At 36.0% G+C, this 12787-nt stretch overlaps 2 protein-coding genes across 2 annotated transcripts; both read left to right on the top strand.

Moving 5' to 3' along the window:
* The first annotated feature begins 6948 nt into the window (after positions 1 to 6948).
* LOC125586856 lies at positions 6949 to 9554 on the top strand. Its single transcript, XM_048756640.1, has 5 exons — positions 6949 to 7217; positions 7673 to 8084; positions 8522 to 8758; positions 8837 to 9139; positions 9438 to 9554. The coding sequence occupies exons 1-5, from the start codon at positions 6949 to 6951 to the stop codon at positions 9552 to 9554; spliced, it is 1338 nt and encodes a 445-aa protein (XP_048612597.1).
* Positions 9555 to 10285: 731 nt separating this feature from the next.
* Positions 10286 to 12785, top strand: LOC106371073 (traB domain-containing protein-like). The gene is made up of 9 exons (XM_048757781.1): positions 10286 to 10659; positions 11107 to 11154; positions 11242 to 11295; positions 11445 to 11534; positions 11651 to 11755; positions 11890 to 12000; positions 12122 to 12213; positions 12325 to 12436; positions 12510 to 12785. Exons 1-9 carry the CDS (start codon positions 10318 to 10320, stop codon positions 12630 to 12632), a joined length of 1077 nt encoding a protein of 358 aa, XP_048613738.1. The 5' UTR covers positions 10286 to 10317; the 3' UTR covers positions 12633 to 12785.
* The last annotated feature ends 2 nt before the right edge of the window (positions 12786 to 12787 follow it).

The raw sequence follows: 12787 nt of genomic DNA, 5'->3' as shown, positions 1-12787 counted from the left end.
TCAATGTTGAAAATTATCTCTGAAGTCTCATATTCACTGCCCTGAATCTGTTTTCCCCGTTGAATCACATCCTTGTACACAGCATTCTCTTGGAACATCACATTTCTACTGATCATACACTTCTTCTCTTCTAGCAACCAAACCTTGTAACCTTTAACTCCTGGTGGATACCCAAGCATTACTCCCTTCTTGGCTCGTGGAGTAAGCTTTCCATCGTCTGAATGTGCAAAACAGACACACCCGAATCTTCTCAAGTAACTGTAACCCGGCGACTTTCCTGACCATTTCTTGTCTGGAATCTCAAAGTTAATTGCAGAAGATGGTGTTTTGTTTATCAATGTTACAGCTGTTTGAGTTGCTTCAGCCCAAAACGTCTGAGGTAGACCAGAGTCACTCAACATACTTCTTACCTTCTCCATGATAGTACGGTTCATCCTCTCAGCAATGCCATTTTGCTGAGGGGTGTATGCACACGTTCTATGCCTCACGATCCCTTTTTCTTTCCAGAAATCATTGAACCTCGTGTTGCAGAACTCAAGCCCGTTGTCAGTTCTCAATATCTTCACCTTTCTCTCTGTCTGGTTCTCAATCATGATACTCCATTCCACAAACTTACCATAAGCTTCATCTTTGTGCTTCAAGAAGTACACCCACGTCTTCCTAGTGTAGTCATCAATAAACGAGATGAAGTATTGGCATTTTCCTAGAGACAATGGCACACTTGGAGCACCCCATAAGTCTGAATGAATGTAGTCTAACCGATCTTTAGTGTCATGTGTAGCTACTGAGAAACTGACTCTCTTTGCCTTGCCATACACACAGTCTTCACACATCTCCATTACAGAGACTTTCTTTCTGTCTAGAAGACCTTTTCTAACCAGCAGATCAAGGTTCTTCTGACTCATGTGACCCAGCCTTCTGTGCCATAAGACAGTATCATCGCTCTTTCTCTCTGTTGCATACATCTGACCAACCTCTGGCTTTCCCTGCAGTATGTAGAGTTTCTCACACCTCTTTCCACTCATAAGAGTCTTGGTTCCATCTTTGACACTGAGAATCCCGTTCTTTGATTCAAAACTGCATCCAAGTTCTTCTAGTGTTCCCATAGATAGAAGATTTCTATCCATCTCAGGATATACCTTACACATGTTAGTAGAAAGGTTGAGCCATCTTCATTTTTGATTCTGACATTACCAACTCCTTTCACCTTAGACGTAGTCTTGTTTCCCATACGTACTGATCCTCCAACATCTTCTCTTAGAGTCTCGAACCATTCTTTCTTATGAGTCATATGATAGCTGCATCCAGTATCCATTACCCACTCGTGTTCCAGATTTATGTCTGTTAGCAACAGTGCTTCTGACACATATAAACCTGCAGCATCATTCTTGTTATCTTTAACCATGGCAGCTTCTCCTCTGCTGCTACTTCCTTGTTGCTTGGACTTGGTCTGAAATTTGTTCTTGTTTGAACAAGTATTCCTGAAGTGTCCTTCTTCTCCGCAAGTCCAGCACACCTTCTTGTTCTTAGACTTTGATCTTGACTTTGACTGTCTAGAAGATCTGTCTTTCCCCTCTGACCTTCCACGTTGATCACCTCTGTCCCTGACATACAGACTTTCTGCTTGCCCTTTAGACCCACGTGAGTTTGAACCTGTCTCAAGTTCCTTAGCGTAAATGGCTGCAACAACTTCATCAAGCGTCAGTGTTGTTCTTCCTGAGCCATATCTTAGCGTGTCACGTAGTTGATCAAACTGTTTAGGTAGAGACATAAGCAACAAGATAGCTTGGTCTTCATCAGAAACCATAACACCAAGGTTCTCTAGATCCGTTATGAGATGTAGGTACTCATCAATGTTGTGTTCAATAGACAAGCTTTCAGACATCTTGTACCCATAGAGCTTCTGCTTCAGGTAGAACCGGTTTGGAAGCGCTTTAGCAAGATAAAGCTGGTCCAGTGCTCTAATCATCCCAGCTGTTGTTTCTTCCTTCCTTATCTTCCTCAGAACTCTATCAGTAACGCTCAAGATGATAGTGCTTCTAGCTTTCTTCACTTTCTCAGCTAAAGCTTCCGCCTTTTCTAAAGCTTCTTTCTTTTCTTCACTTGTTTCACCCAGATCTGTGACTTTCTCTGTTGGTTTACCAGATTCTTCCAAAGCTTTGCTCAAACCCTGAAGATCAATCTGAGCCAACAGTTTGTCTTTCCACAGTGTGTAGTCCCCATGACCATCAAACTTCTCAAGCTCTATTCTTGACGACGACGACGACATGGTTCCGTTCTGACCGTTAGATCTTCAGGAACCTCCACAAGTTACTCCAACCTGTGCTCTGATACCAATATGTGAAGAAGCATCCAACTCAAAGACGTCTCCTTTCGTGATAATATGCTCACACACTCAAGAACTCACTGAACAAGTTGATGAACACTCAACACTTAGAAGGGAAAGCAAAGAACAGAACACTTTAGAGCAAGAACAAGACACCAGATTGTTAACCCAGTTACACCCGTTAAATAGGGTGTTAGTCTGGGCCGGGAACTGTCTCCCGGAATCCACTAGATCAAAGGTTACAAGAGAGTATCAGACACCCCACAAGCCCCTTACAAAGCTTCTCTCGGAATCACTCTCTACCCACTTCCCAAGAACAAAGATACAAGTTTATGCTGTGTATTTTGTTCTAACTTCTTGTCTTCTTTTCTTTATCTCTATGCAATGTACCTATTTATATGAAAAGACTTGATGACCTAGTTGCTTCTGTGATGCCGTTTTGATTCCATCACAAGCACGCTCCATGTACGGAACCAGGCTGTCTACTCTCTCTTATCTTCTTGTTCAGTACCCGACAAACAGCAGTTTGCTTTTGCTTTTATGAGCTGCGGCAAACGGCTAGTCTTTGTGGTCTTGCAAAGAGAAACTCACGTGGTCTTGTCCAAGATACATTGATACTTCTTCTTCACGTCTTCTTCTTCTTCTATCTTCTTCATGATCTTCTTTACTAAGTCTCAACAGACCATCTCTGTGTCCTGGGGATATACTGTTCAGGTTAATATCGCCTTGCCATCCTTAATTTTAGAGAATGTTAAAACATTTATATAGGTGTAACTGGTCGGAAAAAAAATTCCCGGATTTTTTTTTTCCGTTTTAGTATATCCTGGATTTTGAATTTGTTCGGTTCGGTTTAGTTTTCTATTCAGAAAAAAGACACTTTTACGATTCAAATTAAATTTCGGTTCGATTTATCTTTAATTTGAAAACTTTGGTTGGGCTAAAATGTCTAGTACTAATTAGGTACATATATTTTTGAATGATTATAGTAACCTGATGCTATTAAATCAAATTAATTTGTTGTTTCAAATGTTAGATTGAGAGTGGGCATATGTTTCTTCGTGATGTTTTGCGAACACAACAAACGTTCCGACCATGGCAAAATTTCGGCGGGTTAGCAAGTGTGTACACATTCAACACAAGAGAGTTTAATCCTGATCCTTGCAAAAGACCTGTCACTTTCTTCATGGAACATGTTTCTTCTAGTACTCCCGATGATGGAACTATTAAAAGTGTGTATAAGCAAGCTTACGAGAATTGCACGTATGATCCCATTTCATCGCCTCGCAAAATTGAAGAGATTAGAGTGTTCTCGACAAGATTCGATCCCGATATCAGAAAAGTAAGGGTCCTTTTCTTAATTTTTGGATTTTTAAATTAAAAACACGTGTTTCAGTATTGATTTAATTAGATTTGATAAAGAGTGAAATTTTGGTCATCTGTAAAACCATTGCTAGATTAGTAAAATCTCTATTGAAATGTCAATAGCTAAAGTTTCCCTAGAAACATTTATCATTTTTACTCTAAAATTAAGTACCAACAAAATTAGGAATATGACATATTAAATTCAATATAAACGCTCCAATGTTAAAAATAAGAAGGAACATGTACTCTATAAGGACTACGAGGTTCTGAATTGTAAGATAAAATCAAGATAATTCAGATAAGTTTGACAGATCAAAGTCTCCATTTTAGTAACTGAAGTTGAGTAAACTAATTTGACATTTACGTGTTAACTTTTTAAAATACACTATATAAAAAATACTATTAGGTTGACTTTTTCTAGTTTTTAGAATGATTTTTGGTTTTTATTTTTCCAAAAAACATTTTTCATCCAATCAAGCTTTTTGAAAAATAACTTTTCTAAAATTTAGAAAAACTAATGTCTTAAATAACCGTCAATTTCTAAACAAAAACCGAAAACCAGTTTTTTTCTAGTTTTCTTGCTTGAAACCTTTTTTGCATTTATCTATTATCACAAATATAACTTACGTAAGTAACGACATGTATAATACCTAAGGCACTTTACTATGATATAGATAACATGTAACACACTTTACTAAGGCATTCCTAATTGCTAATAATAATCCTTGAGCACATTTATATAAGTCATTTTACAGCTATTCTTATTATAACACAGATTTTACTAAAAATATAACAATATTTGAATATTATTTTATCGAAAAATAAACCGATAGTTGCAAAAAAAATAAAAATAAACCGATAGTCACATTTTTTATTTAATACTGTAAATTACATATACGCTAATCATAATAAGCTTTATCGTAGTAAAACTATTTTAATATTTGAATATTATTTTTATCTAATAATAAACGGATGTAAACAAAATAACTCCTATAATTTTTTTAACTAATCAATAAAATAAATTTAATTATTTGAAGTTAGTCACTACAAAATAATTATATATATATATATTGTTGATGATTGTATTATATATATATATATATATATATATTAAAAATAAACATTTATTTTTCAGAATAAACAGTATATCTTTTTTTAAATCAGTTTATTAATTTAAAAAGTAAAAACCAAAACGAAAATCTAAAACAACCGTTCATGATTTTCAAAAAGTTAAAATCTACTCCAAAATCAAAAGTCAAAAGCTAAACTAAAATCTTAAAACAAAAACTAGAAACCAAAAACTAAAAACTAAGAAAACAGTCGTCAACCTATATGTTCGGTAAAAATGTTACATTCTTTTTATTTTAAATTTTACTTATCTTAATTTATTATTTTTGGATGTGATAGTTGAAGGCTCCCAGAAGACAGTGTTGTGATATTTTACCTACTTCTTCGACCGATGGAAAAGTAATGGAAATTGGAATTCGAGAGTGCAAAGAGGATGAGCTCATCTATATGAATCCCTAGTAGCAGCGTTACTTTTTTTTCATTTTTGAGCAACAAACTGATTTATATTGAGAGGCCTCAGCCTCACTATAGAGAGCCCTAATACCTTTATACCCTCTTTTGTTTCATTGCTATCCAAATTTAACCTATTTGCAAAATAGTTTCTTATTAATTAATGTATACTAAACATTAGACTGTTAATCAGCTTGTTGCCTTTCAACTTTTGAGGTTTGTGGTTAACTATTTTCACCGGCCGTAACATCCTTTATGAAGCATATGTATTTGACTGGAGAAACTATGAACATGCAACAATAAAATATATATGATGGCAATATAAGAACGGTAGAGGAGAGGATTTGAATGGCCAGAGAAGAATATAGCAGTCAACAAACGTTAGCAAATTTTTTTAAAAAAAATCGAAAGTTCAGTTAACTAACGGGTGGCTAAATTATTCATACTTAGGTATACATTTAAAGAAGAAAATGATAGTTTACTTGTGTTACAAGATAAGAATCCAACATTTTGAAAGGAGTGTATAATAAAGCAAGTTAAAATAACAAAATTTAAATGTGAACCGACCCAGAGACCGGCTTAGCCATGAAAGCATTATCGGAAAGTACATGATTAACGTAAATTAAGTTTTAATTTAAGGGTAGACGACTTTTTAAATTTTAGCCTACCAATTAGCAAAGACCGGAGATATTAGACGACTTTTCCACCATTATATAAAAGTAAAACCATTTACCATTGTTTCGGTGAAATCACTAACCACTGCGTGATCTCAATCTCTATCCTCCAAATTATAATTCTGACATCAACTTCTCGGTTCAATGTCAATGACGATGGAGCCGACGCAATCTCCGTGGGAGGTTCACTCTAGCGAGGACTTCGTTCACATGGAAGTCTCCAAGCCTACAGGCGATATCTCATTAAGCGACAGCATAGTAAATGTGGAGAACGCGGACCTGCTCAACAAGGCTGTGGAGGAGGAAGGAGGAAACAAAGTCTCCGATTCCGTGGTTGGCGAGTGTTCACCAGAGACGGCGAAAGTGGAGCTCCCGGAGGATTTGACGAAAAGCCTTGTGATCTTGACGTGCGAGTCCATAGGGAATAATGCATCTTGCGATGTGTATCTCATCGAGACTGATCATACATCAAAGATGGAGAATACGAGGAAGAGGCATGTTTAGTCAATAAACATATCCAACTAAGATGTATCCTACATTAAATTGTGAAAAATTATAAAGTGGAGATGTACAAGTCCAAAAAGACTCTACACTCAAATTAAACTTATATATAAAGGAAATAAAACAAATAATCTAATAAGCTCCTTCTTTGTCAACGCCATATCTTCGTTACTTTACAACTAGCTTTAGGTAAATAGTTAGGCCGCATTAATTCCGTACATAAGAAAATACATTTTTACATTACTCCATTACCCTCCCTATGATCGACCTTCATTTTCCGCCGCCGCCGCTACATCCGTCTATAGACGCCGTGACCACCACTTTAATGTCGCCACCGCCGTGGCATTTATACATTTTGTATATATATAGGTACTATACAAAATTGTATCCTTCTTCGTATACAATACATCTCTTTTGAACCGTAAGGAAATGTGTCTCTTTCGACCCGTATGGAAAGCTTATTCTTCATCCTCTTATTCTCCAATTATCTCGACCCGTGTGATGAATTGCATACTACTTTCTGTTTTATTTTCCTTTGTCTACCTTCTTGCCTCCCTCTCCGTATCAATGCTTCAATCTAAAGACACTATTAACTCCTACTTCTCATCTTCTCAAGATCAACCTCAGAGCCTTACAGAGATCGATCACATTGTCTTTGGGATCGGATCGAGCTTGAACTCGTGGCCTGCACGTAGAGATTATGTTAAGCTTTGGTGGGATACTCAAAGAATGAGAGGGTGTGTATTTGTTGACCAAGCTCTCTCGGCTTTGGAGAACAACACAGATTCTCATCTTCTCCCTCCGATTTGTGTTTCTGAAGATACGTCACGGTTTAGGTAACTATGCAAACTATTTATATCATCATTATTTTAAAGTAGGTGTAATCTGTGCTATTAATTACCCCATGTTTCAAATTTATTTAGGAACTTTAAACTTATTTCTTACATTTTAAAAACTCTTTACAAATGAGTTTAAAGTTTATACTCTAATAGTATATAACTTCTAAAAAATTCATTACTTCCAACAAATTTAAGCTGACATTCTATTAGTCAAAATCATATAATAATAAATAATAATTAATATTTCGGTTTTATTCTTTTAGTTTTCCTTTCTAAATAGAGTATAGCTGCCGGGACAGAATAGCCTAGTGGTAAAACACTAGAGTGAACTGGATCCCAAGGCACACGGGTTCGACTCCTCCGGGATTCCAGAGAGCGCCCAGTGAACAAAAAAAAAAAAAAAATAGAGTATAGCTAAATCGAATCGACCAATTAAATTATTGATTATGCAGATACACTTGCGCAGGCGGCGACAGACGCGCGATAAGAATCGCGCGGTGCGTTTTAGAAACCGTAAGGATGTTTAATACCTCTGCACATGAAGTAAGATGGTACGTGTTTGGAGACGACGACACGATATTCATCCCGGAAAACCTCGCAAGAACACTCTCTAAATACGACCACAGATCTTGGTATTACATAGGAGCTGCCTCAGAGATTTATGAGTCGAACAGGGTGTTTGGAAACGACATGGCGTTTGGCGGTGGAGGAATCGCTTTAAGCAGTTCGTTGGCTAACGTTTTAGCTAAAAATTTCGATTCTTGCATCGAACGGTATCCATATTTGTACGGAGGAGACTCTAGGATTCATGCTTGTGTGCTTGAGCTTGGAGTTGGTTTGTCTCACGAACCTGGCTTCCATCAGGTTTTACAAAATTTTAACTTTTTATATATAGTTATCATTTTTGGGGCAATTCTCTAAGATAGTTTTTTTTAAGCGTTTGTCACAAAAATAACTTTCAATGAAAAAATGAAAAAATGACCAAAATAGTCTTTTTAATTTTGAAATTTTTAATTTTTAATTTTTTAAAATTTGAAATTTATCCTCAAAACTCCAGCTCTTAACTCTAAATCATAAGTCTAGATTAGTTAACCATAGGATAAAAATACATTTTTACACTTTAATAAAATTTATTTTGATCATTTTTTCATTGAGAGTTATTTCTATGAAAATAAACTAAAAAAAACTATCATACGGAATTTCTCTTATTTTTTGTTCAAAAACTGATTAAAGGCACTTTTTGGTCGAATTAAAAAAACTGATTAAAGGTACTTGTTTTATTTATTTATTTATTTATGCAGTTTGATCTGAATGGAAATGCATTGGGAATATTAACGTCACATTCAACGAGACCATTGGTGTCTCTACATCAAATGTCCCACCTTGATCCACTTTTCCCAAACTCAACCACTTTCTCAACCGTCCAACACCTCTTCTCCGCCGTAGAACTTGATCCTCTCCGTATACTTCAACTCTCCGTTTGCTACGACCGTCGGTACTCTTGGACCATCTCTGTCTCCTGGGGATATACTGTTCAGGTTAATTATAATATCATTTTGCCAATCTTAACGTTAGAAAATGTATTAAATCAAATTAATTTGATGTTTCAATGTTAGATTGAGAGTAGGCATATGTTTGTACGTGATGTTTTGCGAACACAACAAACGTTCCGACCATGGCAAAATTTCGGCGGGTTGGCAAGTGTGTACACATTCAACACAAGAGAGTTTAATCCTGATCCCTGTAAAAGACCTGTCACTTTCTTCATGGAATATGTTTCCTCTGATCCCGGTGATGGAACTATCAAAAGTGTGTATAAGCAAGCTTACGAGAATTGCACGTATGATCCCATTTCATCGCCCCGCAAAATTGAAGAGATTAGAGTGTTCTCGACAAGACTCGATCCCGATATCAGACAAGTAAGTAAACTTACCTAATTAAAATTTTGTGTTTGAATATCGATAATATATAGGATGAAAAGTGAAATGTTGGTCATCTGTGAAAATCATAGCTAGATTATAGTAAGTACTTGTTCAAATGTCAATCACTAAAGTTCCCCTAGAAATATCACATATTAAATTCAGGATAAACGCTTTGAAAATGTTAAAAAGAAGAAGATACATGCTTGAGAATACTTTAAGAGGTTCTCCATTGCAAGTAAAAATCTTACATTTTTATTCATTTTAAATTTTACTCATCTTTGTTTGGATGTGGTAGTTGAAGGCTCCGAGAAGACAGTGCTGTGATATTTTACATAATTCGACCGAAGGAAAAGTAATGGAAATTGCGATTCGAGAATGCAAAGAGGATGAATTCATCTATATGCAACCCTAGTCGCAACGTAACTAATATGCTAGTATACCCTCCTGTTTTTAATTGCTATCCAAATGTAACCTATATCGTTGCAAAATAGTTTTTATTTTCCGTATACTATAATATACTAGTATACCCTCCTGTTTTTGGAGATTTGCGGTTAACTATTTTTGATATATTCACCGGCCGTAACATCCTTTATGAAATGTATGTATTTGAATTGAGAATCTATGAACATGCAACAATAAAATAAGTATGATGGTAATATAATATTTTTCTGGCTAATGGACAAAACATATAATAGATGTACGAGAACGGGAGAGAAGAGGATTTGAATGGCACGAAAAGAATGAATCAGTGAACACACGTTGGCAAATTAAAAAAAAAAATCGAAAGTTCAGTTAACTAAAGGGTGGCTAAATTATTCTTTCTTAGGTATACATTTAAAGAATGATAGTTTACTTGTATCACAAGATAAGAATCCAACATTTTGATAGCAGTGTACGTAGAATAAAGGCAAGTCACAATAACAAAATTTAAATGTGAGAGTCTGGTTTAGCATGATCGGAAAATAACGTTAATTAAGTTTTAATTTAAGGTAAAATGAAAAAGAATTAAAACAGAGTTATAATAGTAACCGTTAGCCTACTAATTAGCAAATACGATTTTCTCTCCATTATATAAACCATTTGCCTTTGTTTCAATGAAATATAAGTAACCACTGCTTGATCTCATTCCCTATCCTCCAAATTACAAATCTGTCATCATCACCTTCTCGTTGTCGATGGAGCCAATGCAATCTCCGTCGGAGGTTCACTCTGGCGAGGACTTCGTTCACATGGAAGACTCCAAGCCTACAGGCGTTATGTCGTTAAGCGACAGCATAGTGAATGTGGAGAAGGCGGACCTGCTCGACAAGGCTGTGGAGGAGGAAGAAGGAAATAAAGTCTCCGATTCCGTGGTTAGCGGCGGAAATGGAGCGGATGTTGGCGAGTGTTCACCGGAGACGAGGAGAGTGGACCTCCCCGAGGATCTGACGAAAAGCCTTGTGATCTTAACGTGCGAGTCCATAGGGAATAATGGATCTTGCGATGTGTATCTCATCGGGACTGATCATGCATCAAAGGTATTCTTTTAAAAAACAAATGATTAGAAGGTTATGGGCTCTAAGGTCCGTTCAGTACATTGGGGTAACATCCATACTATGTTATGTTTCATTAATTCTCTTTAGCAAAGCAGATCCTCCCAATGAAAATCGAATATATAATCATAATAGATTTCTTAGACTTTAGGGTTCGAAGTTCCGTACATCCTCTAGGTAACATCCATATTATATTACGTTACATTAATTCTCTTTAGTAAAGCTGTCCTAACAAAAATTGAATACATTTATATGATATTTCTTGTAAATTTTTAAGTTAACAAAAGATACAGTTTTGGAGTTTTTTTTTGGACGGGTTAGAAGTCTTGCTGACCTTTAAGCTTAGTTAGCTCTTTGTTGTTTGATTAGACTTTGATAGACTAGCATTCAATCATTCATAGTTGGATAATCGTTGCAATTATTTTGTTACAGGAATCCTGTAGACAAGTTCAGGCAATAATCAGTATATTGAAACCAGAGGTTCGTCTCTCGTTACATATGTTCACTGAGAAGTGAGAACTTAAGTTTGACATCTTTTGGTCTAACCACGTGACTGATGATTAATAGGTTGTCTTCCTGGAGTTGTGTTGTCGTCGAATGTCTGCTCTCCAATCTCAGACTGTGAAGGTTCGTTTTTCACAAATTGCGATGATAGGTTTTGTTGCTGTCCATGCCTATTTGTTGTTGATGATATATCAGAGATTCATTTGCTGATACACGACTCTCTTCTAACCCTTTTTATTATTCTGACATATATTTTGTTTCTCTAGACTCCAACTCCAACCATGTCAGACATGATAAAAAATTGGAAGCAGAGAGAGAACATGTTTGAAATATTTATTGAGTTGATTCTTGCAAAGGCAGGTTTCCTTCATCAAGATATTTTTTACGGAACTTTCTGAACCAACAATTTACATCATGTCCCTCTTTTATTTTTTTATTTTTTATTTTTATTTTTTCCATGTCCCTCTTTTAGATTTCCATTAAGGATGTGGATGTTTATGGTGATGAGTTTCGTGTGGCATATGAAGAGGCCCTTAAATATGGCGGCAAGGTGGTTCTCGGCGATCGTCATCAAGAGGTTATATGTTAGTCCACAGTTTCAATGTATTCTTTTTAATATATGTAATGCATCTTACAACATGGAGTTGCTGCATTGTCTCTAACATGGTTCTAGTTTATATTCATTAGATTTCACCTTTTTTTTCTGAGCAGATCACGTTTAAAAGAACATGGGCAAAGATGCCTCTATGGCTCAAGGTAAAGTGTATATACTTCACGCTGTTTGTAGCTTTCTTTTTGCCGAGCGCTCAAGTGGACGGAAAGGTTAGTCTTACTTTATAATTTTTGTTCCTTTTCTACACATGTATTTTAATTTTTGTTCCTTCATCATATCCAAGTATTTCTTAATTTTTGATGTCTTTTTCTATGATAAATTTGGATGAAGGAACTGGAAGAAATGGACTCGTTGGATACAACCACACAAATGAGCAAGGATTATCCATCTGTCATGGATACATTTGTGCATGAGCGTGACCAGTTAGTGTTCCTCAATCCCTCTCTATATAAACTGAAATAGTAATGTTGGTACTGGCAAATATAGAGAAGGTTGATGATGATTGGTGGTGGCAATATAAATGAAAATTTCAGGTACATGTCATATGCTTTACTGAGTGTTGCAAGTGAGCGCAGTTCAGTTGTGGCAGTTGTTGGCAGCTCGCATATTGATGGAATCAAGAAGAAATGGAAGCAACCTATATCGGTTTGTTGTTGACAATCTCTGAACTAAAGCGTTCTTGGATTTGGTTTATTTCATAATTTCATGGAATTTGCAGATGAAAGATCTAATGGAGATACCGGAGTCAGTCTTTAAAGTGAAGAGGATAGTATCATCAGTGGCAATTGGATTTGCAGGGATAGCTATTGTTTCGGTCATTCGTCTTACAAGAAGAAGGTGAAAGAGACTGTGATGGGGGCGAGTTTTTCTTCTTTTTCTCTGTTCACTTGTTATGTCAGTTGATGAAACCTTTTCATGAGAATTTAATAAAGCTTTTTTTCTGAAGGCTTTGATAAATCAAATGGCAATGTACTCGAACCAACTAAAATGTCATGA

This window comes from Brassica napus, chromosome C5, assembly GCF_020379485.1.
Source record: "Brassica napus cultivar Da-Ae chromosome C5, Da-Ae, whole genome shotgun sequence".
NCBI lineage: Eukaryota > Viridiplantae > Streptophyta > Magnoliopsida > Brassicales > Brassicaceae > Brassica > Brassica napus.
Note: the sequence above shows the minus strand (reverse complement) of the source record. Positions and strands in the feature narration are given on the sequence as shown.

Excerpts from the sequence above, each read along its gene's own strand:
- LOC125586856 (XM_048756640.1), top strand. The coding sequence starts at position 6,949 with ATGCTTCAATCTAAAGACACTATTAACTCCTACTTCTCATCTTCTCAA. Across the intron at positions 8,085-8,521 it reads ACGAACCTGGCTTCCATCAG|TTTGATCTGAATGGAAATGC; the intron begins GTTTTACAAAAT and ends TTATTTATGCAG. Across the intron at positions 8,759-8,836 it reads CCTGGGGATATACTGTTCAG|ATTGAGAGTAGGCATATGTT; the intron begins GTTAATTATAAT and ends TTTCAATGTTAG.
- LOC106371073 (XM_048757781.1), top strand. The coding sequence starts at position 10,318 with ATGGAGCCAATGCAATCTCCGTCGGAGGTTCACTCTGGCGAGGACTTC. Across the intron at positions 11,296-11,444 it reads CTGCTCTCCAATCTCAGACT|ACTCCAACTCCAACCATGTC; the intron begins GTGAAGGTTCGT and ends TTGTTTCTCTAG. Across the intron at positions 12,214-12,324 it reads TTTGTGCATGAGCGTGACCA|GTACATGTCATATGCTTTAC; the intron begins GTTAGTGTTCCT and ends TGAAAATTTCAG.